The sequence below is a fragment of the Henckelia pumila genome, chromosome 3 (genome assembly GCF_033568475.1).
Source record: "Henckelia pumila isolate YLH828 chromosome 3, ASM3356847v2, whole genome shotgun sequence".
Classification (NCBI taxonomy): domain Eukaryota; kingdom Viridiplantae; phylum Streptophyta; class Magnoliopsida; order Lamiales; family Gesneriaceae; genus Henckelia; species Henckelia pumila.
Window position 1 is genome coordinate 177,500,514 of NC_133122.1, and position 24,566 is coordinate 177,525,079.

Genomic DNA, 24,566 nt, shown 5'->3' on the forward strand with positions numbered 1-24,566 from the left:
TATTTAACCCATAAATCTAAAATTTTAAATAATTAAATTTCCTAATTATACATGCAGATTCACGTATTTAAAATACCGGATGTTACAATGTACAACCACCAAAAACCGTACTTTCATTTATGTTTTCTTCCCCCGATAAAACCAAATTATGATTTGAAAATTGGTCATTTCGGCCTTGGCATGCAAATATTTTTATTTTTATTTTTTACATACTTTTTTTTAATTAATTAATTAATATAACGATATTTCGATAAAACTAGTAGTAGTACGCCTACACGCTGCCTGAGTCCTGACGGCCTCGGCTGAAAATTAATGGGCCGAACAAGATACGTGTGGACGTGTCCATTGAAATGGGATTGAACCAGGCCTTGTTTTACAAGTCTTTTATAGTTGTACCCTTGAGTCACGAGTAAACTTTGGTTCGGGATTCCCTTTAAGACCCTCCTTTAAAAAAAAAATTAATAATAAAATAACAATACTACTACTACTGTGAATGTTATAGCATCAAATTAGTTTCGTGAATAAAATGTTACTGAATTTTGAAATATATATATTTTGTTAATGCACAACTCATTTATAGGCACGGATACTTTAAATTAGTTATTTCCATGATTTATATCTTACAAATATATGGAAAAAAAAAAACCAATTTGAACTGATAAATAATAATCCTTCTCGGTTAACGATGTATGATTTTGTTTTTTCAAGAAAAAACAAAAAGATAATAATAGTTTTAATTGAATTTTTAAAAACAATTGCGTGTATATATGTTGCATCCACTTGTTTTTTTAACAATTTCTCATAGTACTAAAATCATGAAATTTACATTATTTTTTTTAAAAAAACATTTCAGAAGGGACGACTAAAATTTCAATTAAAACAAAAATACATTACCAGTCGAGAATTTTAAAAAAGAGTCTCAGTTTTAATATAAAATCCCACGATATATCCGTACCAATTTTGATTGATTAATTTTTTTTATGTTTGAGTAAATCGAAACATTAAATTTCTTAAAATGTATCACAGTTTGTTATACGATTCGAAAGCTTTATATTAAATCGGTATTAAACTATGTTTGTGATCAAAATTTCTTATTCTAAATTTTTGACATCAAAATGCGCTATAAAATTCCAGCATTGTAATTTGTAAATCAACATACCCATTCTCTTTCTATTCTAGCTTTCCAATGCCCCAAGTTTGTTTGTTTGGTTTTTTTTTTTTTTTCTATCCCTCTAATTTTTTTATTTATTTGTTTGTTTTAAATATATATCTTTTTAGCTTTTCATCGACATAATAATAAAAAATGGATATGTTCCATTTGCTAACAAAATAGTACATTTATTCATATGAAATTTAATTAAGAACATTTTCTTTCCATCTTATGATCTCGTATTATTGCTTGGCAGAAGAAGAGGACTTTACAAAGACAGAATTTGATATACGTGAATATTAACGGCGTTTCCCCAGAAAGAACTAAGAAGCGAGGGAACTCAATTGTATTTGTAGGAAGAGAGGGAGAGAGTCAAAGGCCAAGTCTCATTTTAAAAACTTTACTTATAAATATTATTATAATTATTATTTTCTTTACTATTTTTTTTTTTAAGATTTCACATGTATATATAGAAAGAAAAGGGAATTTTTATTTTATTTTATTTTATTTATTATGACAATAATATAATATTAATAAAAAAAGAAAATACAGAAATAAGGAAGATTTACAGAGATTCGTCTCCTGCTATTCTTTCTCTCATCAATCGATCCCGTGTCTGCTCTCTGGATTTCGCTCCGGATTTTACATTCACCAATCGATAATATATCTCTCTCTCGGTTTCTGTTTTTGGATTGATTTTGGACTCGGCCCCCGATCCCAGCGCCTCAGCTCTCTACTTCGACTCGCGAGCCTTCAGATTCAAAACCCTAGCTTCACCTCACTTTTTCCAATCATTCTTCACATTTTGATTGTACGTGTTTTTTCATCCTGGTGATTTGGTTACAATTGTCGGTATTCTTTTTTTTTATGCGTGGGAAAAACCCTACATTTTTTGGCTCCAATTTTGGAAGGTGGTTTGTTTTTTCCCCCATTTGGATTTTTTTGGTGTTCTTGGATTGATTTTTGTTTCTTTTTGCGCAGGTTATTGGCGTATTCGAGGGCTTTGTTCCTTGGAAACCATACTATGAGCATAGATAGCCCGGGTGGGGAAGAGAAGTAGCGTGTGGTTGCCGCGGGTTTATTGAAGAAAAGATTGCCTTGTGGCGTTCCATGGGCGATGGCGGCGTTGCATGCGTGGCTTCACAGCATGTTATGGAGAAATTTACGATTTGCGGTAGCAAGACCAACGGCAAGCCGAAGCCCAATACCTCTTCTAAGTCTTCAGTCAAGTTGGCGAAAGTGAAACAAAAAATGAAGCCAAAGAAGGACAAAGGAGGTGAATTGAGTGTGAAAACTATTGGCAGTTCAAGCAAGGAATGTCCCGAGAAGAATTGCATTGGCGAGGTTAGTGATGACGTTAATAAAGAGGAAGTGGAGGAAGGTGAATTGGGCACTTTGCCCATTGAGAATGGTGAGTTTTTTCCTGAAAAACCCGGCAGGAGATATGATATTAAGAGTGAGATCGAGAAAGGTGAATTTGTTGCTGGTAGATGGCGAAAGAACGATGGTGAACTGGAGAGAAACGAATGGAGATCATCTAAAGAAGAATTGGAGAAAGGGGAGTTTGTTCCTGATAGATGGTGCAGAGGCGATGGTGGGAACAGGGGTGATGACTATGGCTACTCAAAGGCTCGAAGGTATGATATCACCAAGGAAAAAGGATGGAAATTCGACCGCGACTGGATATCACCGTCTGCAAAGGAAAGGGGATGGAAGTTTGATCGTGAAAATGAGTGGAATCCATCTGTTAGAGAGAAAAGTTGGAAAGCTGATCGTGAGTGGTCGCCACCTTCTAGAGAGAAGGGTTGGAAGGGTGATCGCGAGCGTGAGTGGACACCACCTTCCTCATGTAAGTTCTCCAGTGAGAAAGAATTCAGTCGAAGTGGTGGTGGTGTTCAGCATTCGAGGAAGATTCCTTCCAAAATGGAAACAGAGAAAACTCCCAAGACCCTCTCCAAAATAGTTGGAGAGGAAGTTTCTTTGAAAAGCGATCATTTCCATGGTAAAAACCATGCCAAGAACTACACCTTAAGTAACCGCTCAAAAAGACATGGAATTGATTCAGATATGAATGACAGAAAACACCGTGTTGACTATGATGACTACTCCAGTTCAAAAACCCGGAAGCTTTCTGATGATGGCATCCGCTCTGCTATGTCGGGAGACCACTACTCAGGCAGGTTTGTTGACAGGCCTTACAAAAATTCTACATCTTCTTCACGAAACATCCCCTCCGAAAGGTTCTCTTCCAGGCATCTGGAGTCATCTAGAACAGTTAAGGATAGGCAAAATAGCAGTCCACATCATTCTGAGCGGTCCCCACACGACTGGTCCCGCCACTATGATCAGCGTGGTCGCAGCCCAGTTCGCCGTGGGAGGTCCCCTTATGAAAGGAATCATCAGTGCGCTCGAAGTAGGTCTCCAAATGAGCAGGGCAGTCACAATGATGGCAGATATCGAAGTCCTAGCTGTGTAGATAGGTCTCCTCATGACCAAGGTCACAACCGGGACAGTAGGGATCTAACTCCAACTTTGTCGGACCGGTCACCATTTGGTCGCGGTAGGTACACTAACCAGCGGGAAGCTAATCGAAAAGTGGGAGTCAGCGAGAAACGATCAAGTCATTATGGAAGCAAAGGGCAAGAAGCTAGCAAGGGCCAAGAACCAAAGAAGGATTCTAATAAAACAGAATCTCAAAAATTAGCAAAAGAGTCATTTGACAAAGGAAATGCTAGTGATGAGAATGGCTTTGTTGATAAAATTGATGGTCATCCACGTCTCTCTCAAAGTCCTACATTTAAAAGCATAGAATCGTCTCAAGAAAATAGAGTTATGGAGGAGCCAGCATCCATGGAAGAAGACATGGACATTTGCAACACTCCTCCGCATGCCCCTGTAGTAGCTAATGCTGTTGCAGGAAATTGGTACTATTTGGATCTCTTTGGTGCGGAACATGGGCCTTCGAAATTATCTGATCTAAAGACACTTGTTGAGGATGGTTATCTTGTATCAGATCATTTTATCAAGCATTTGGACGGTGACAGGTGGACAAGCATCGAAAATGCAGCTTCTCCATTGGTTACTAAGAACTCATCTTCAATTATCCCAGATACAGTCACTCAACTTGTGAATCCTCCTGAGGCTCCCGGCAATCTCTTGACAGATAACAGAAATTTGGCATCTGAATATCTGGGTGATGAGGAAGACCTATCACCTGCATCCCAGCATGCAGAAGATATTTACGTAGATGAAAGAGTTGGTGCACTCTTAGACGGTGTCATATTAATCCCTGGAAAGGAGATGGAGATCATTGGGGGTATGCAGATAATGATGAACTTTTATTTTCTTAATTCACTAATTCTGTCAAAACATTTTTGAATGTACTCTTATCACATGACAGGTGGTAATTCATGGTATGAAGTTGCCTCTACTTTCATCTAATTACTCCGGCTGTTTTATTTTTAAATATACACGAATCAAGGGAAAAAAGAAAATGTTCTCTTCTGGGAAACTTGAAAATTCTGTTCTTCAAACTGAAAATTTAAGTTTGCTCTGTCCTGTGTGCATTTAAATTAATTAGTTTTTCTGTCATTCATTGTTGTCATGCAGAAGTGCTGCAAATGAAAGGTGAGCTCAGTGAGTGGATGAAGTGGCGGAAAATGGAAGGTACTTTATTCAATCATTATTTTGTATTGGGGCGGAAAATGGAAGGTACTTTATTCAATCATTATTTTGTATTGGGTAAACTCTTTTTGACGTGTTTGCCATTTTCATTTGAAAAGTGCTTTTATATTATCGGTGAGCTCAAAAAGTTAAAATCTGTATGATTTTAATCAAAGGCATGAGGTTGGAATCTGGTACCTTCCATCTTAGTCCAAGCTTTGGTGCATGCTTTCATTCAAATGCATCAAGTTGCTTTCTGCAACTTGATTACGCAGGCGGCGATGAACAATTAGGATATTTGTGTTCGGTTGCTGCATTAATTTCCAACTCTGTAGTCACTGTTTTGATTTCTGCGTTACTGGATTTCATTTCCCTGAGAAGTTGTGCCTCTATGTTTCTGTTATTGTTAATTTATGTGACGTTGATACTCATTTTGTGCAACATCTGTTATTTGATATAGTTATCAGATTATGTTTTTATAACTTATCTTTTCTATACCTTTTATTTATTGTATTTACATCACTGCCTTAAGACACATATTTTGTATTGAGCCGTGCTACCATCTCGTGTGCTACTGTTTTTTTAACTGTTTTCTGGCTATAGCAGGTTTTAATGGGCATCAACTGCATATGGGTGAAACTTGTGAGGATGGAAGTTTCAATGGTTTCACTAGTGTTTCTGAAATTGCACCTAAAGACACTGCAGAATCAGAGCCCACCACACATGCGTTTTCTGATAAGGATAGCACTCTTGTTTCTGTCGGCACCAGTGAGTGGTTTTCTGGACAATGGTCATGCAAGGGTGGCGATTGGAAGAGGAATGATGAAGCTGTTCAAGATAGAACATGGAAGAGGAAGCTTATCCTCAATGATGGTTATCCATCATGTCAGATGTCCAAATCTGGCTGTGAAGACCCTCGGTGGCAGCAGAAAGATGAGTTGTACTGTCCTTCCCAGAGCACCAGGCTTGATCTGCCACCATGGGCTTTTACCTCACCAGATGATTTGAATGACCCCAGCAATCCGAGCAGATTAGGCCAGACTAAATCTGCCGTTGTCAAGGGGGTGAAAGGAACAATGCTTCCAGTGATCAGGATAAATGCATGTGTGGTGAAGGACCATGGTTCGTTTGTGCCTGAACCACGTGTAAAAATTAGAGGAAATGAAAGATATTCCTCAAGGCCTTCTTCAAGGCTATATTCAACAACTGGCGATCCAAAGAGATTATCAGAAGACGGTCCCTCAAGGAACACTTGTGAACAAGATTCGCTAAAGAGCTGTGCAACCTTCATTATTCCAAAGGACCGTCTTCGCAAAGTAGATGAGTTACAGTTGCATCTGGGTGATTGGTACTATCTTGATGGTGCTGGGCATGAACAAGGGCCCCTATCATTTTCAGAGTTGCAAATGTTGGCAGATCAAGGTGTAATCCAGAAGCATAGCAGTATTTTTAGAAAACACGATAAAATTTGGGTTCCAGTTGCCTCTTTATCGGAAGCCTCTGATTCATCTGGGATTACTGAGCATGCTGGTACTCCTGCTGGAGCAATGTGTGATTTACCTTGTGAAAACCAGAGAGATTCAAGTAGATTTCATGATTTACATCCACAATTTATTGGATATACTCGGGGCAAGCTTCAAGAGTTGGTGATGAAGTCCTACAGGAGTAGGGAGTTTACTGCTGCTATAAATGAAGTCCTTGATCCTTGGATCAGTGCAAGGCAACCAAAGAAAGAGATGGAGAAACCGATTTATCAGTCAGGTAAGATTCTCTTCTTTAAAACCCACATGCAATATTCTATTGTTTTTTTTCTTTTTTTTAAACTTGTTTCTTTTATCACGGATGAAATAATAGGAAAGTACATCAAATATTCGTTCACTTGTTTCCCCTTTTCACTATCTTGTCGTGACTTCTTTGTAGTCTTGTAAAGCTTTTGTGAATTCTGCTACTCATAGCGGATTTCAAAGTTCATATAAAAATAATGTAGTTGCAGGGTGGGGAATTTTGGGTTTTCTAATTATGAAATATCTGGGTTTTGGGGGTGGAGAAAATTCCTTAAGTTGTGCCTCTTGTGATACACTTTATCAACTAATGTCACAGATCATGCCCGCGCTAGCAAAAGAGCTAGGATTGATGGAAATGAAGAGGAGTATGAAATGGAAGAGGATGTACTTGCTTTAAGGAAGGATGCGTGTATGTTTGATGATTTGTGTGCTGGTGCTACTTTTATGAAAGGAGATGAAGCACATCCTTTAGTTGATGGGCAGAGTTGGGCTCTCCTTGATGGTCATGTTCTAGCACGAGTGTTTCATTTCCTTAGATCTGATATTAAGTCGCTTATTTATGTTGCCTTGACATGTAAGCATTGGCGATCAGCGGCAAGGTTTTACAAAGATATCTCTAAGCAGGTTGACTTTTGGGCCATTGCCTCTAATTGCACCGACTCTATGGTCTTGCGCATAATGGTAAGCCGGTCATCGCAAACTCTTTTTTCTAGTCTTATATTGTTAATCTCATTTTTAATTGTATTTAGTCGACACTTGATATAACCGTTGTTCAAAATTAGTATTTACTTGATGCCACGAGTCATAGTATTTTTATCATGCAGAATGATTACAAGAAAGAGAGGATAACTTCCTTACTCCTACGTGGGTGTACTGGCATTAGTTCTGGGATGCTGGAGGAACTCCTTCGATCATTCCCTTCTGTTTCAGCTATAGATATTCGAGGTTCCACCCAGTTAGAAGACTTGGTTTGCAAGTTTCCTAATATCGATTGGGTCAAGAATCAGGGTCACCTATTGAAGACCAGAAGTCTTAGTCAGTTGACTGATAAGGGTTCGTCAACTCCATATCAGATGGATGATTCCTCTGGACTGAAAGAATATTTAGAAAGTTCGGATAAGAGGGACTCAGCAAATCAGTTATTCAGACACAACCTATATAAACGATCCAAACTCTTTGATGCTAGAAAGTCTTCATCCATCCTCTCTAGGGATGCTCAGTTGAGGCGTCTGGCTATTAAGAAAGCTGGAAACGGGTATAAGAGGATGGAAGAATTTATTGCTACAAGCCTACGAGACATCGTGAAAGATAACACCTTTGAGTTTTTTGGTTCTAAGGTACTGGTGACACCTTGTTTTGTTTTGTATCTACCTAAATCCGTCTCTCGGATAATTTCTTATAGATTTTTGAAGCTAACTTGTATTGTCCTGGTTGATTAGGTTGCTGAAATTGAAGAAAAAATGAAAAATGGGTTTTATGCCAATCGTGGCTTGAACTCTATCAAGGATGATATCAGCCGTATGTGTCGGGATGCAATCAAGTAAGTGATTCATGCTATGTTTATCTTTACTTCATTGATTTCTTTCTCTTTTTACATTTATAGTGAATGAGCAAGCCGGTTATTAGCATGAAAGGCTATTGTAGTTTTCGCCGCTCTTATTGGAGCATCTCTTTTACATTTCCTCATCTTTCACTTGCTTACATGCTCCAGAATCTTTAATCAAGTTCGCGACCTCATGTTTTCTGTAGCTTGCATCACATTATGTCAGGGGGTTGTTCATTTGCTAATCATCATCCCACTTTTTTGGGTTTATGTAATTTTGAATATTTTGTGATCTCAGAAATAAGAATCATGTCAATGCTAGAGAAGTGAATCGCGTCGTTACATTATTTATTCAACTGGTTACAACTTTGGAAAAAGGTTCGAAGTCAGCTTATGACCGTGAGCAGGTTATGAAGTCATGGAAAGATGATTCACATACTGGCATTTCATCTGCTTCCTTAAAGTATAAGAAGAATGTGAGTAAATTTTCGGAAAGGAAATATGTGAATAAGAGCAATGGGAACACATTTGTAAATGGAATTTCTGATTCTGGAGATTATGCATCTGACCGAGAACTGCGAAAGAGATTATCTAAATTGAACAAAAAATCTTTGGACTCAGGTAGTGAAACATCTGATGACTCTGATAAGACTTCAGATGGGTTTATGACAGACAGTGAGAGTACGGCGTCAGACACAGAAAGTGACTTGGAGTTTCAGTCGGAAGGTGCAATTGGGGAGTCAAAGGGGGAGGCATATGCTAATGCTGAGGATGGGTTTGATTCTTTGGCTGAAGACCGTGAATGGGGTGCTCGCATGACTAAAGCAAGCCTTGTTCCCCCTGTGACCAGAAAGTATGAAGTTATTGATCACTACGTGGTTGTAGCAGATGAGGAAGAAGTGCGAAGAAAAATGCAAGTTTCTTTGCCTGAGGATTATGCTGATAAGCTAAATGCACAAAGAAATGGTACTGAGGATTCAGACATGGAAATTCCTGAAGTGAAGGAATACAAACCCCGAAAATCCCTAGGAGATGAGGTGTTAGAACAAGAAGTTTATGGCATAGATCCCTACACTCATAATCTTCTTCTTGATTCCATGCCGGAGGACTCAGATTGGTCTCTTCTTGATAAGCACTTATTCATTGAGGACGTGCTCCTTGTTGTTCTCAATAAGCAAGTCAGAAGCTTCACTGGTGCTGGAAACACTCCTATGGTTTATTCTTTGAAACCTGTATTTGAAGAGATATTAGAAACTGCAGAGAAAAACCATGACAGGAGAACCATGCGACTCTCTCAGCTTATCCTGAAATCTATTGACAGTCGACCTGAAGATCATTACGTTGCTTATAGAAAGGTAAGACATTTATATCATAGCTCCTTTCATAAATGCTTTGGCAGTTTCTGTTTTCGAAAAACTTGTGCTTGCCCTCATTATAGAAGTTTACACCTTCTGACTTCTCTAATCAGGGGCTTGGTGTTGTGTGCAACAAAGAAGGTGGTTTTGGTGAAGATGATTTTGTCGTTGAATTTCTTGGAGAGGTAATGGAATGGCTTTTTTCAGACCTTAAGTGATTATATTCTTAAGTTGGTACATTAGATTTTGATCTTTTCATTTATGCATCTGTATGAACTAATTAAATATGTTGGTTTCAGCATGTAGTTTTTCCTGCAATTAGTTTGACTGATTTGCTGCTATGGGAATGATAGATGTATGGTTGGAGAATAAGTTTTTAGTAGTTAGCATGCAATTATTTTTCTAGCCCAGATTTCCATCGATTTGTCATTTAATTTGTATTTAACAGTATTTTTTTTCCTGCTTTTATTTCTCATTAGTTTTTGCCTGCTTTTTTTTTTTTTTTTTTTCTGTGATACTTTGGAACATGGTTGGTTTCTTTGGTGTGGAGGAGGCTTAAGTTGTAATCTTGAAACTTGCGCACTCTTGGTTCCTTTTCTGTCCCAACATTGAGTATGGGTTGGGTTTAGTTTTTGCCTTTCGAAACTTCTGCACTCTCAGTTCCTTTTCTGCCGATGTTCTCTAGGGATGGGCAAATATTATCACTATTTGGTATGTGTGCTCCAGGAATAGGCAAAAATATCATCACCATTTGGTTTAGTTATTCTTGCATTTTGGTATTGTATTACCTGTGTTGTAGTTTTATTGCTGTCCTCAATTCATATCTAAAATCAGTGTTATAAAAATCAGCCTAGGCGGCCGCCTAGCAACTAGGCGCCGGCCGACCGCACCGAAAAAGTGCTAGTCGGCCAGCCTAGGCGGAAATGAAATTTGTTTTTTGGGTTTTAAATCATAAGCCCATTGAAAAATTGACAGAAAATTTTTATCACCCTTCCACGAAAACACTTTCGACTTCTTTTCCAAAGAAAAGAGAAAAATAATATGGAGAATAATAAGTAGAGAAATTTATGAAGTAGAGTAAATTTGTGGAATTTTATTAGTTGTGTAATTTTTAACTCATTTTAAATTTGATTTTATCGTGTTGGAGTTATAATATCTGATTTATTATGTTATACCGTGGAATCCGCGTAGTGTCGCTGGCGCCTAGTTCCCCACCTAGGCGCTAGGCGCTGGTTCTGGCGCCTAGTTCCCCGCCTAGGCGCTAGGCGCTGGTTCTGGCGCCCGACTAGCGCCATTTATAACCTTGTCTAAATTGCAACATATTAATTGTGTTAATGATGATTTCAGAATATACGTGCTGGTTCAGCTAATTTGGCAATTTAAATATTTCCTAGGAAATGAGAATACATTTCATCCCATAAGATGGAATTTAATGTAGCAGCAAAAGAACATGATAAACTGGGAAATTGGGATCCTGAAATGGGAGCCTATTTAACTGTCTGTTTGTCTCCGTAAGTAATGAGAGTGATGATCGATAAGATTATGGATTCACTCAGAGCACAAAGAATGTGTTAAGCTGCAGAGAAATATTCGAGGCTGTGCCATGTGATTTCCTGAGTGGGCATTATAGTTTTGTTTGGTACTTTTTTTTTTATCTTTCTATCTTTTCTTGGTGGATGGGGTAGGGAAAAGAGGAGGAAGGCTGGCAGTAGTCTTGTGCGATATAGTTCCTTTCCATACATACATTTGGGTTCTATCTCCATGTTGGCTTTTATAGTTAACTTGCATAGCTCATCAACAACATTCCTTTTCACTTCTGAATGATCATATTATCTGCTCTAAGTTTTAGGCACTGTTTTCTGCCTTCCAATAATGTGAATTCTCTCCATTCCTGAAAAAAGATGCACATAATTTTGTATCAAATGCATGCAGGTGATCATTTACTTGTGAATTGAGCTTTAAAGTATGAAACCCGAGCCAATGCTTTTAATAACCTTAAGTGTCAAACAATCCCTATTATCTGAGGTGGCCATCCACCACTATGCTGCTGACAGCAATCTAATTTGGCTGATCCACTTTCTTCTGACACACAGGTTTATCCCACTTGGAAATGGTATGAGAAACAAGATGGTATCCGCGCCTTACAAAAGAACAATAAAGATCCAGCACCAGAGTTCTACAACATATATCTTGAGAGGCCAAAGGTGTCCTATTTTTGACTGCTTATTCGAAATCAGTTCTCTCAAATTTTATGGATTTTTCACTACTTTCACTGATGCCGCACCAGCACATGTGAAAGGCTTGACACTCTGTTGACTGTTGTAAAAAAAATGCTCAGCTGTGATTTTAAAAATCACATGGAAAGTTTCAAGATGATAAAATTTGGCGATTTTGAAATAAAACACAGGCTTCCACCTTGTGATTGTTGAGGTGCGGGATGTAACTTTGGCCGCCGAATTACTTGGTGTCTGTTGAGGAAACTGTGGGAATTGACTGTGAGTATAGTGTTAGCCAAAATCTGTGTCAAACTATGCTGATGCCACTGAACATAATTTAGAAAGGACTGAAAGGATACTAAATTTAGGACTCCTTGAATCTTTATGCATCACGCAGCAGGAATAATTGCATCCCACATATTGCTGGGAAAATTTTATTTGTTGATTTTTGTTGAAGTCTTGAACATCACTGGTGTATCTACAGAATATGGTCAACCTAGAAATGTTTAAAGCTTGCAGATGACACTTCAAGTCACAGACCATTAAAAAATAGAGAGAAAAGAAGACACCTTAAAAACAAGAGGACTGATGCCGTAGTTGTATAGTCCAATATTACTAACTTGGCTCAAGTACGGAGAACTGGATGATTTAGAAATTTCAATTGATTTTAGAAAAATGAAAACCAAATGAAACGATGTTCCTACCTTCCAAATCATTTCGAACTGTAGTTTGAGCCTTGGAAGTGTAAACATTAGAGTTTTAACAGGTGGTTTCCCGGTGCCTGACTTTTTCTTCCACGATGCATCTGATGTGTTAATTTGAAACTTGAAATGCAGGGTGATGCTGATGGCTATGATTTAGTAGTCGTTGATGCAATGCACAAGGCAAACTATGCAAGTCGGATTTGTCATTCGTGTAAACCCAATTGTCAAGCAAAGTTAGTACCTTCTCAAATGGTTATTAAAGTGCTCCACTCTACTCAAGTTTTTTATTCTGACTTCTATTTAAAGTTTGGCGATTTTATTCTCTGTGTTACTCATCTGGAAAGCTGTCCATCTAATTATAAACTATCAAATTTGATTGGGTAATTTTTTTGTATATCTGTATGCCTTAAATTAGCTTTTATGGTTGAATAGTATTTTGTTTCATAGAGAGAGTGATATAGTCAGCATGCTACAAGATATCTTTTGCAAAATTATGGATGCTCGTTCAACACAGCTGATGCGCTAATATTTTATTATGCCACCTCTTTTTATGAATTTTGTCAAATCTTCCCTTTTTTGGGGGAGTCTGTCGTTTATTGTTTTAAGAGTTTTCAAGAACAAATGCAAGGTGACTTGATTTTGACTTGAACTTGTTTTCGTCCACTTAAATGCTTGATGATTTTACTTCTCAGAATGAGTTTTGTCAGCCTGGGGAATAAAAATTAAAGGGAAGTCGGAGCTATGGAATTTTGGGCTGGGTTTAGTATGCATTTGTATCTTCTCTGATCATATTTGCTGCTTTTTTTAGATGGATGGGAGCCATGACATGGATCAAGATTCATCTAAGATTAAACTAATTTATTTCTCCCATTGAATAATGGACATTGGACAGGGTCACTGCTGTTGATGGTCAATACCAGATTGGAATATATTCTGTAAGACCAATTGCTTATGGTGAAGAGATAACCTTCGATTATAATTCTGTTACGGAGGTCAGTGCTGTATGATTTCTAGTCAATTATGACATATGGTTGTATTGTTTGTAATTATTGATTTTCTGCAGAGCAAGGAAGAGTATGAAGTCTCTGTCTGTTTGTGCGGCAACCAAGTATGTCGTGGGAGTTATCTAAATTTAACAGGAGAAGGAGCTTTCCAGAAGGTACAGCATTTTCAATGGGTTTTTATCGAACTGAATAAGGAGCTGTATTTGGCTACTTGTGTCATGTTTTAAAACCTTATGAAGGATAATTACATAATCAAATTTCTATACATGCCTGCATCTTTTTTTCCTCTCGGCCGAATTTTGTTGATTCATGTACGTAAACTTGGATTCAATTTTTTGCTCAGGTACTAAAAGAATGCCACGGGCTACTCGATAGACACCGCTTGATGTTAGAAGCTTGTGAACTTAATTCAGTATCTGAAGAAGACTATATTGACTTGGGTAAAGCTGGATTAGGAAGTTGTCTGCTTGGTGGGCTGCCTGATTGGTTGATTGCATACTCAGCTCGTCTTGTATGTCTCTCTTCCCCATGTGGCTTTGGTTTTCGTATATGAGTTAAATATTTTCTTATGTTATTGATTTTTTTATATTCAGGTAAGGTTTATTAATTTCGAGAGGACCAAACTTCCTCAAGAGATTCTTAGACATAATATAGAGGAAAAAAAGAAATACTTTGCTGATATACGGATGGAGGTCGAGAAAAGTGATGCTGAAATTCAGGTAAAGCATTCTCTCTGTTTGGTGGTTATAGGTTGGAGCTGTGGATAGAGATTTTATTACTTTTCTATGAACTGCTGCAGGCTGAGGGTGTATACAATCAGAGGCTTCAGAATTTGGCTCTTACTATTGATAAGGTAGTTAATTTTTTCTAACATATTTCTTCCTTTCTCCTGTCTCAATCCTCCCAAAACACCCTCAAGTGTTTAATATCCTGAAAATCAATGAATAATGTGAAAGATGGGGGAATGATCAGAATAAAAATAGCTACTTTATCGACAATACCTGCAGGTGAGATATGTTATGAGGTGTGTTTTTGGTGACCCAAAGAAGGCCCCACCACCCCTGGAGAGGCTTAGCCCTGAATCAGCTGTTTCTTATATCTGGAAAGGTGAGGGTTCATTTGTGGAGGAACTTATCCAGGGCATGGCTCCTCATTTGGATGATGTTTTATTGAGAGACATCAAGGCCAAGATTCGTGCCCACGATCCTTCTGGTTCTGATGACATCAGGATGGAGCTTAGGGAGTCTTTATTATGGTTGAGGGATGAAGTTCGGAACCTTCCTTGTAGTTATAAAAGTCGGCATGATGCTGCTGCTGACTTGATCCACTTATATGCTCACACAAAATCACTCTTCAGACTAAAAGTGAGTATATTTAATTATTTATTATGCTGAGCTTGAGATATCAAGTTACTGTTGCTCTTGAGGCTTTTTGTACCTTATTTTTATTCCTTTGTCGACCTTTTGCAGGAATACAAAACTGTAACTTCTCCACCTGTTTACATTACCCCACTCGACCTTGGTCCCAAGTATGCAGATAAATTGGGGTCAGGCATTCATGAATATTGCAAGACCTATAGTGAAACATATTGTTTAGGACAATTGTTATTTTGGTACAACCAAGATGCTGAACCTGATGCTCTACTAGCGAAATCTAGTAAGGGTTGTTTGTCTTTGCCTGACGTGGGTTCCTTCTACGCCAAACTTCAGAAGCCATCACGCCAGCGAGTTTATGGTCCAAGGACACTGAAGTTTATGCTTGCTCGGATGGTGAGTTTTTCTTGTTAAAGGTCTCCTGTTTTTTTGTGCTTTTTCAATGCTGTAGAATTATAGGAGGCATCATTTTATCATACAAAATATAATAACAAAATGGGACAAACCAATAGTTATCTTTTCGTTGTTAGATTCCAGTCCAGACACATGTTAACGACTTCCAGGATTGACCCATTTAGCATCCGACTGATGTATTGTCTTGCATTGGCAGGAAAAGCAGCCACAGCGACCCTGGCCGAAGGACAGAATATGGTCATTCAACACCCCTGTAAAAGTTTTTGGCAGTCCTATGTTGGATGCCGTTTTACACGATGCTCCTTTGGACAAAGAGATGGTATATTGGTTGAAGCACAGACCTTCCATCTTCCAGGCCATGTGGGATCGATGAAATTTTGCAGGCACATTAGAGAGAAGCCACCGTCCGGGCTATGACATTACGTCGGATAGTCTCCGGGATCAATTTTAGTTAGGGAGAGACGTTGCCTCGTCTGGGAACTGGTTATCAAAAACACAGATGTGCCCCGTTTTAGTTAAGAGAGATGTTTCTCCGGCTTGGAATCGGTCATCAGAAGTATAATGGGTTTGTGCTAGTTCATTCTACTGTTGATTCTTCTGTACAGTTATATTGCCTTTTTCATTCTTTTTAGGGTTGTAATTTGTTTTTATTCTTAGCTGTTGGTGCATTATTGTTTCACTTCTCCTTTTTCAGTTAGTTAATTAATGGAAAGTTTGCGAGGTAACTGTTAGAATAATTTGTGCAGCTGTCTTGAAATCATATTTGTTTTTACAATTGTATTATAGTGTTCCAATCTTTTGGATCTCTGCTTCCATAATTGTGTTTCATATGTAGTTCCACATGCGTAGAATATTATATATACACACACACACTCTTCTAATATTGATATATTTATAACTATATCAATATTAGAAACATGTTTTTTTTTTCAGACATTCAAACCCTGACTAAAGTATGCTATAACTTGTTAATATGCTTAATCAAGTTTTGTTGTATTTTTATGGCAGCAGTTGTTGCAAGGTATTGAATGAGTCGGGGTTTGCATGGTCTGAGAGAGTAAAACCTTTATATTTTGCATATTTGGAGAGCGAAGGGTACCGCGCTTTGATTAGTTGAATTTAATTATAAAATAATTAAAAGAATACTAGTTTTAAATTTTTAACAATTTTTAAAGAGACCAATTAAGAGTGTTTAGTCCCAGAAAGACAGACCCATTTGCTTTTTAAGCTTATAAATTTATTTTTCTATAAATGACTCACATTTTTCCATTTGGTGGTAAGTGAGTTTTAGAATTCCAATAGCCCTTTCTTCAACACATCTTTTTGAGGTGATCGTTGTTTTTCTTCTTCCACGTATCTTTTTAAGGTGATAAATACTGATAATAGGTTTAGTGTAAAAGAATTTCATCGGGTAATTCTCGTGAAGTATGTGACAAACTCTTTTTACCGGATCTCAATTATTGTTAGCTAATCATTCGAAGCGGTGAAGTAATGAACCATCCAAGTATTTTACGGATCATTTGAATTCATCTGTTTCAAGTGGTCCATCTTATTTTCTTCATAAGAAGGTTTTATGTAAAACTATTTATTTATTTATTTCATCAATAAAATTGTTTATTTTTTTTTTATGACGTAAAAACCTGCAACACTTTTTTTTTGGTGCAAAAATTTTTATTTGTGTTGATATCAACAGTTGTGAGTCACTAAACCTAACCAAAATTGTAAGCGCGTGCTTGTATAATTGTATATTCAACATAATCATGTGGGGTATTGTTATTGATCAATCCTTAAAAAAAAAAAAAGTTGACCCCGAAGGAGACCCTATTCCACATGAGCCAGATGCCTATTGGCTCATGTGGAGGTTAAATCGAGGGATGCGCACGAGCAGCAGAGACCTGAAGGAAGGAGCAAATGACCAACCCCCAGAGCATAGCCCACAATATTTTAGCAGGAAATATGCTCCACACGAGGATCGAACCCGCAACGCTGGGAAATCTCTTCCCACGTCACCTCAGGCCTTACCAACTCGTCTATGCCCATGTGGGCACTGATCAATCCTTTACTTTGGAACATATGAAGCACATGGCCTCTCGGTATAGACCCCATTTGGTTCCTTAGAATTGTATCTCAAAAAACCAAAATTATACAGTTCTAAAATTGAGATTTGAACACTGAACTATGAAAACAATGAATCGAAAATAAACTGAGATCAACTGATCTCAGGTTCGATTCTCACTGATTGCGGTAGTTTTTTTTAATATATTTAAGTAGATTTAGAAGTTTGTTTATAACTTCTCTGTTCGATATTAGCAAGTCTCGAGTTCATACTCAAGTCTCGTAGCGTAGAGACTTACATTATATATTTATAATGTGGATAAATATGTTTTTTTTTTAGTCAGAGATGAGATTTTTGTTCCAATTGGATTTCGAACTCGAGATCTTGTCCTACCCTTGAGTAGGGGTGTCAACGAATCGAGCTAGTTCGCGAGTTTTTCGAGGCGACTCGATAAATATTTGATTCGTATTCTAACTTATCGAACTCGAGTCGAATCCGAACATGTTCAAATTTTTTTTTCAAGCCGAGCTCGAGCCAAAATTATTTTGTTCAATAGTTTGCGAATAGTTCGCGAGCTTTAATATTTTATTAATATAATATAATTATATATGTATGTATATATATATATATAGACAAACACTTGTATGAGACTGTTGTATGGGTCATGTTCGTGCGACGGATCGGGTAAGATTAACCCATTTTTTTAACCCGTGAGATTCAATGGATCTTCGCGTCCTCAACCGCTTGTTCCCAGCTTCTCGATCGCTTTCGATCGCTTCCAACCATCTCGAAAAACAAGCTCGAGAAATCTCTGGCTACATTGAAGAATGAAGATCGTTGTCATCCACTGAGAAGATCTCTGCTACATTGAAGAAGGAAGAGTAAATATCTAGGTTCCTTTTTTTGAAAATCTGAAATCGAAAAATCGTAAATCAATTTGTCAATGCCACAATCAATTGTGTCTCGGTTTAGCAACAGGTAATATTTCACAAATTCTGGCGCTAAAGTTTACTTGGTTGGATATGAATTTTGAACTAGTGTGTGTTCTTGTTCGTTGGTGTTTTCTTTCAGTTAATTTTTTGTCTTGTGGTCATACTCTAGCTATTGTCTTGAATTTCGGAAGATCAAGATATCGTCAAATATATTTTCTTTGTACTTTATCATGTCTAAAGGATTAATATTTAAACACTTGGAGAAAAATGTGTGTTTTCTTCTTGGTTTATTCTTCAGCACTTGTTTTTCTAGTGTTTGAATGTTTAATATCTCTTAATATAGTAGTTATGGAATTTAGTTCCTGTACATTGATGAGATTGAGTTTTGATGATTTGCATCAATCATAAAGGAGTTTCATATTTCTATTTACTTTTGGTCCTGTAGATTGACGTCATTGAGTTCTGAACGTTTAATTTCGGACATGAATATGGGGGAAAGGATGACCAGAATATTGATTTCGTTTGAAATTTGCTGCCATATATCTTGACATATGTTGCACCAGCAAAAGCGCATGATTTTTTTGGTTAATGTTTATATCACCTTGTTTCATCCCGACTGAGAAACAATGTGTTTCTCGAGAAGATCTGGAGCTGATTAAAAGGATAGGCTTAGCTGTTGTAGATTGCTCATGGGCATGTTTAGAGGATGTAACTTTTGCCTAGCTTCGGTGTTCTGCTCCTCGGTTCTGTAAGAATTCAAAACACTGTGATTTACTAATAGCTTGCATTGTCCAGAAATAAGTTGTGTTCCTTGCATTTGCTTTTTCATGTCAATTTAATTTAGATAAGATTTTCATGGATTTGACTTGACCTCTTTCGAAGTACGTAACTAGAAAAAGTTGTGTTCCGGGCAGTGCTACCTTCTTCTTGATTTTTGTGGCCTTGAAGTAAGATTTGATCCCTTGTTCTTCCTTTTTATTCTCAGAGTTCCATATTAATTGTGTGTGCCTTTTCGTCCAGGGTTTTTGTTGTATATGGGCTCGAGTTATCATGAATTCTTACCTTGATAATCTTCCACCTAAAGCGAAAGTATCTCTGTAAAACCGAGGCAGAGTGAGAGAAGCTTGGGTTCCCGAAGATCTTGGATATGCCACTAGAATTCCCAGGAATCTATTGATTGACTTCTGTACAGCCCCCAGAAAAGATGAACAAGGACTTGGTTATCTTGAAGCAGCTGCAGTAGGTTTACTCCCAGCAGAAACCGCACAAGGTGGCATACGTGGTGCCCAACAGAGGTGGCAGGCTAGAGAATTTCCAGGGATTGGGTGCGGAGGAGGATGAAGCGGCGGCCAGATACATTTCTAATGTGCAAGAAAGGTTTCGACTGGAAGAGAGACATTTTTTTTCTTTCATGCCACATTCTAACTCTCTCTCAAAGAACCAGGCTGCTGAAAGGAGACAATACTTGCTCCATGATACACTGATGTGAAGTCTACCGATTTGGACTGGTATGCTTCTACCGATTGGAATGGGATCCAGAAATTTGATGTGTCACAAGTCACCATAGTTTTTTTGCTAGCCTTTGTTATTAATGTTACTTCTACTTGAGGAAAAATTCATTGTTTTGGTTTTATATCATTATTTTACAGTCGTACAATTTAGTTCTCAAATTCAGTTTCTTTACATGTTTTGTCTATGCCGTTGAATTGATGGAAGTTTATCATACAGAGGAAATGAGAAACAATGTCCTCATTTTCAGTAAAATGAATGTATCAAAACATGATGAAAATTGATTTAAATTGCGGCTTTCTTGTGGCTTGACTCTTAAAGTTGTTTTAGAAAGAATTCATTTGCATATCGTAAATTAATATTTTTATCATAAACATTGATATTTTTAACATAAAAAGTAATACTTTTTATAAAAAAATAATATTTTATATGTCATTATCATATGTTACTATATTAGAAGTTTGTATTTTTTTTAAATAATAATAATATTTTAACCAAAAAAATAATATTTTTCCATAAAAAGTAATATTTTTATATCAAATTAATATATATTAGAAGTAATACTTTTATAAAAAAAAGTATTAGTTTTCATAAAAAAAGTAATATTTTTTAATAAAAATAATAACTTTTATGAAAAATTTAACATATGTTAAAAGTAATGTTTTTAACTGAATAACTAATACATTTGATTAAAAAAGTAATATGTTTCACAGAAATATAATATATAATACTTACACTTGATTAAAAAAATAATACGTTTCACATAAATATAATATATAATACTTAGCATACTGTGAAGTATTAATTTTCTATTTTAAAAAAAATATTAATTTTCTATCAAAAATATTTTTTCTAACGTTTTATGATAAATGATATTGAATATTACTTTTTAAAGTTAAATGTATTAGTTTTTAAGTAAAAAATGTTAGTATTTTTGTTAGAAAAAAAAATAATTTTATCATAAAAATTAATACTTTTATTATAAAAAATAATACTTTTCACAGCAAAACCAATACTTCTAAAAAAAAAATATTTTTTATGTACATTAGAGGTTATACCTTTAATAGTACTTTTTACAAAAAAAATATATAATACTTTTTATATCAAATTAACATACTATAGAAATAAAAATTTTATTATAAAAAATAATACTTTTTATTAAAAAAATAATATTTTTTACAAAAAAATTAATACATTTTATTTCAAATTAACATATTTTAGAAGTAATACTTTTAACAGAAAAACTAATATTTTAAATCGAAAAAGTAATACTTTCAACAGAAAAAATAATACTTTATTTTAAATGCAATCATTCTGATTATAAATATTAATAGAACGTAACGGAGTTAGTATTTCCATAGTAAGTCACAAATTAAGAATTAATTCAATTTTTAACTTTGCAAACCCACAGAATCAACTTCCAAGTTCTCTTGCTAGTGATCCAAACCAAATGTTACCGCAGTTGCTTCCAAGTTCTCTTGCTTCTAATGCACGAGTTGCTGCCAGTTTCAATGGCAAAAAAAACAAACCATTTGGTCAAACCAATGTTGAGTTATTACAACACATATCCAGCCCTCCATCAATGTTGAATGGGAATATACGGCCAAGAAACCATGAACTACTAATTTATTTACTTTATACGATCGATCATATAATATTCATCAAGAAACTGATACAGAGGGTATATTAATCTTCTAAAGAGTTTAACAGGACCTGCTTAGCACAAAAAAGAAAAGGAAAAATCAAACAACAATACATAAGAAAGATATGATCCAATAAGCTAACAGGTATAGAGGTGAACTAAGGAAAGTAGACAAAGAAAAAAAACAACATAATGTTAAAGAGAGGAAAAAGAAAATTAGTCCACTCCCTTATCTATTCTGTATCTGAGGGCAAGTAAGAAGAATCAGATACATTTCCAAGCATAAGGCTTTGTAATCCCGGCTTCAATTCACGCATACAGAAATCTTCATGATATTCCGTGCCATCCCCTCCTTTTCTCCTTACCTCTACCAATCTCAACATTGAATGGTATGAGATGGTCGACTTTGAGTGGTCGCCGAAAATACTTTTTTTATGTCTTGAATTACGTCTATGTCTTCTTCCATCTGTAATAACTAGAACTCTTGAAATTTCTTTCCTTCACAAATTCTCTTTCAAAGCGAAGACAAATGAAAATGATTGTTGCGAGTCTTGCGACGATTACCGATTTGATGGATCTGAGTTCCACAACCCTTTCTAGAATAGGAATTCACACACAAGTCTGAACAACACATGATTAATTTAGCCATCAATATCATGTATACACATCAAACAAAAATCATGTGTATGGACAATGGGAAACAAACAGACTACATATCCTTGAATCATTGAGAAACTATTTTCTAATTAAAATTCCTACCTGATATTTTCACTTATCATTCGAAGAACAATTACATTAAAGTAGAAATGCCACAGCTCAAACATATTTACGGATTGACACACAAGAAACTTTGCTACTTCTGAATCCACTTGCAACTAGCTGGCTTCAACCTTTAACAAGTTTTCTAGTACCAAACTCAAAAGATTCTTATGCATAACAACAACATTAAGAATATCCCGGCATTGGAAACTAAAACTTTGATCATCAACGCAACATAGCATAACCACGAGAATTAAAATCCCACCATCCAAAGTACACAAAATACTGAGAAAGAAGAAGAAAAGAACCTGTAACAATGGCTGTGAGACCCGACCCATCGAGCACTTCAGTGAATTACACGGCTGTGGAGGTAGCTGAGAATCAAAAGTAGGCGATGGATTTAAGACATGAGTTAGACGCAAAAATAATCAATTTTTCATTAAACCCATCGATTTCAGATTTTAAAAAGAGTAAGAAATTGTGACTTTCACCTTATTAATCTTCGTTCCTTGCCGTCAAGCTTCTCAGTTCGAACCATCGATTCGAGATGGAACAAGAATCTGCCATGGTTTCTGTCGATCTTCATATGCGAGGGATTAGGGCAATTTAGGCGACAAATGGGATAAGAAAAGCCGATTAGATATGGATCCAATCTACCGGGGAATTACCCGTTTTTGTTTTGGGTTAACCCGTCACACGTGAGACAGTCTCATAGGAGAGTTGCTCATATATATATATATATATATATACATTTCGAACCTTTTCGGATATTTCGAGTTTTTCGAACCATAATATCTGTGCAATAGTTCGAATAGTTCACGAATAGGTTCGAATATTTTGAGCCAAACTCGAGTCAATTTTTTTTTTGAAATTTTTGAGTTTCGAATCGAACTCGAACATACTTAATTCAAGCCAAATTCAAACATTAAAATTTTACCATTATTCGATTTGATTGAGTTCATTTACATCCTAATAGTTGAGACGTTGATGGCATATGAACAACACGTCATCCAATATCACGATAAACATGCTTTTGTTTTATCCAAAACTACGATCTCCCGCTCCAGCTGCATCATTATTCCCCGACAATTTCGTCAGTGCCACGAAGGAAACCCACGCCCCTAACCTCCTGTCCGTCAGATTAGACCTCCGTCATCCCCATCCAACGGACATGATTTTTCACAAAATATCCGACGTCGTTCCCTTCACCTGCACGAAAAACGGCCGCTGTACTACAGACAGAACTAACAGCACACCCAATTAAACACGACCACGTGTCCGTCCTTAACACCTGTGAGTTCGCCACGTGTCCCAAAATTCAATAATAAATATTCAAACATTTGGCCTTTTTCACTATCTGTCGCATGCCTTACTGACCGCCAATGGAGAGAGAATCTCAGTTCCAAATCCGTCCGCCGGACCACACGGCGGCGCCCTCTGTCGGAGAGGCTTACATCAATGGCGTCTACGAAGGTCTCAGTTTCCATACTTTGCTCACTTACGATCCCTACGGTTCATCCGCTCCACCTCCGGTGACGTACGGTGTCTACGATCTTCCCGCCCAAACTCTCGTGATGCCGAAAAGCGAACAACAGAATCATCAGCCGGAGATCTCGACCTTCTACGAAGCCTTTCCGACGGAGGCTCCGCCGTACAACTTCTTCTCAGACGTGGCGTCGTCTTCTCACCACCACTTACCAGGCCTCCTCTCTCTCGAGCTGCCTAGAAACACCGCGGTCGACTCTCTGTCTCGACTCGAAGATCGCCGTCGCCGTCGGAAGCAGCAGAAACTAAGCGAAAAGACGCGGAGTTTACAGAAACTTCTGCCGTGGGATAGGAAGATGGACATGGCGACCGTACTGGAGGAAGCGTACAAGTACATCAAGTTCCTCCAGGCGCAGGTTAGCATCCTCCATGCCATGCCTAATACCGAAAGCGGTAGCCATTTGACAACGTCAACATCCAGCCTGAGCCTCGGTGCTGTTGGGGATCGTCTGGGGAGGCTGAATCGACAGCAGCTGTTACAGGTTCTTCTTCACTCACCCATCGCTCAGACACTGCTCTACTCAAACGGCTGTTGCGTTTACTCCCTAGAACAGCTTCTTTTGGTTAAGAACATTGCTGAGAGGAAAGCTCAGTTTAACCACACGCGCTTTGATTCAAACTTCAATGCATGGGACCCCGATTATTACAGATTTTATTAGCTTTGCTTCATCGATCGACCTCAGTACATCATCTAGCTAGCTTCTTGTTTAATTTCTTTTAAGGAATTGGGGCTGATTAATCTAGGGTTTTCAAACTGCATGTGATTAGTATTTTAGGGTTTTTAAACTAAACATTGCAGGTGATATGCACTATTCTGATACCAATTTTAGTTGCACAAATTCGTAAATGTGTTCTTTGCTTTATTAAGAAGAGATCAATTACCTGGAATTGTGATAAAAGTGTAAATGCATGTTTGA

At 37.1% G+C, this 24,566-nt stretch overlaps 2 protein-coding genes and 1 long non-coding RNA gene across 6 annotated transcripts; 2 read left to right on the forward strand and 1 right to left on the reverse strand.

The window, feature by feature from the left end:
• Window positions 1–1,694: 1,694 nt before the first annotated feature.
• Window positions 1,695–15,999, forward strand: LOC140890793 (histone-lysine N-methyltransferase ATXR3). 4 transcript variants are annotated; one of them, XM_073298846.1, is made up of 19 exons: window positions 1,695–1,961; window positions 2,132–4,466; window positions 4,760–4,861; window positions 5,417–6,574; window positions 6,914–7,278; window positions 7,422–7,934; window positions 8,037–8,137; window positions 8,439–9,495; window positions 9,609–9,680; window positions 11,589–11,699; window positions 12,548–12,648; window positions 13,308–13,407; window positions 13,479–13,574; window positions 13,763–13,930; window positions 14,013–14,138; window positions 14,219–14,272; window positions 14,427–14,783; window positions 14,889–15,188; window positions 15,403–15,999. In XM_073298846.1, the coding sequence occupies exons 2-19, from the start codon at window positions 2,261–2,263 to the stop codon at window positions 15,577–15,579; spliced, it is 7,164 nt and encodes a 2,387-aa protein (XP_073154947.1). In that variant the 5' UTR covers window positions 1,695–1,961; window positions 2,132–2,260; the 3' UTR covers window positions 15,580–15,999. The 4 variants fall into 4 exon arrangements, with proteins under 4 accessions (XP_073154947.1, XP_073154948.1, XP_073154949.1 ...); XM_073298847.1 differs by having other exon boundaries at window positions 5,420–6,574; XM_073298848.1 differs by having other exon boundaries at window positions 4,760–4,816.
• Window positions 16,000–21,317: 5,318 nt separating this feature from the next.
• LOC140893055 (uncharacterized) lies at window positions 21,318–22,735 on the reverse strand. The gene is made up of 3 exons (XR_012152996.1): window positions 22,596–22,735; window positions 22,413–22,478; window positions 21,318–21,966 (listed from the first exon to the last, which is right to left on the reverse strand). It is a non-coding gene; the product is annotated as an uncharacterized lncRNA (long non-coding RNA).
• A 747-nt stretch (window positions 22,736–23,482) lies between these two features.
• Window positions 23,483–24,530, forward strand: LOC140893415 (uncharacterized). The gene has a single exon (XM_073302487.1). The coding sequence runs from the start codon at window positions 23,487–23,489 to the stop codon at window positions 24,306–24,308; it is 822 nt and encodes a 273-aa protein (XP_073158588.1). The 5' UTR covers window positions 23,483–23,486; the 3' UTR covers window positions 24,309–24,530.
• Window positions 24,531–24,566: the final 36 nt, after the last annotated feature.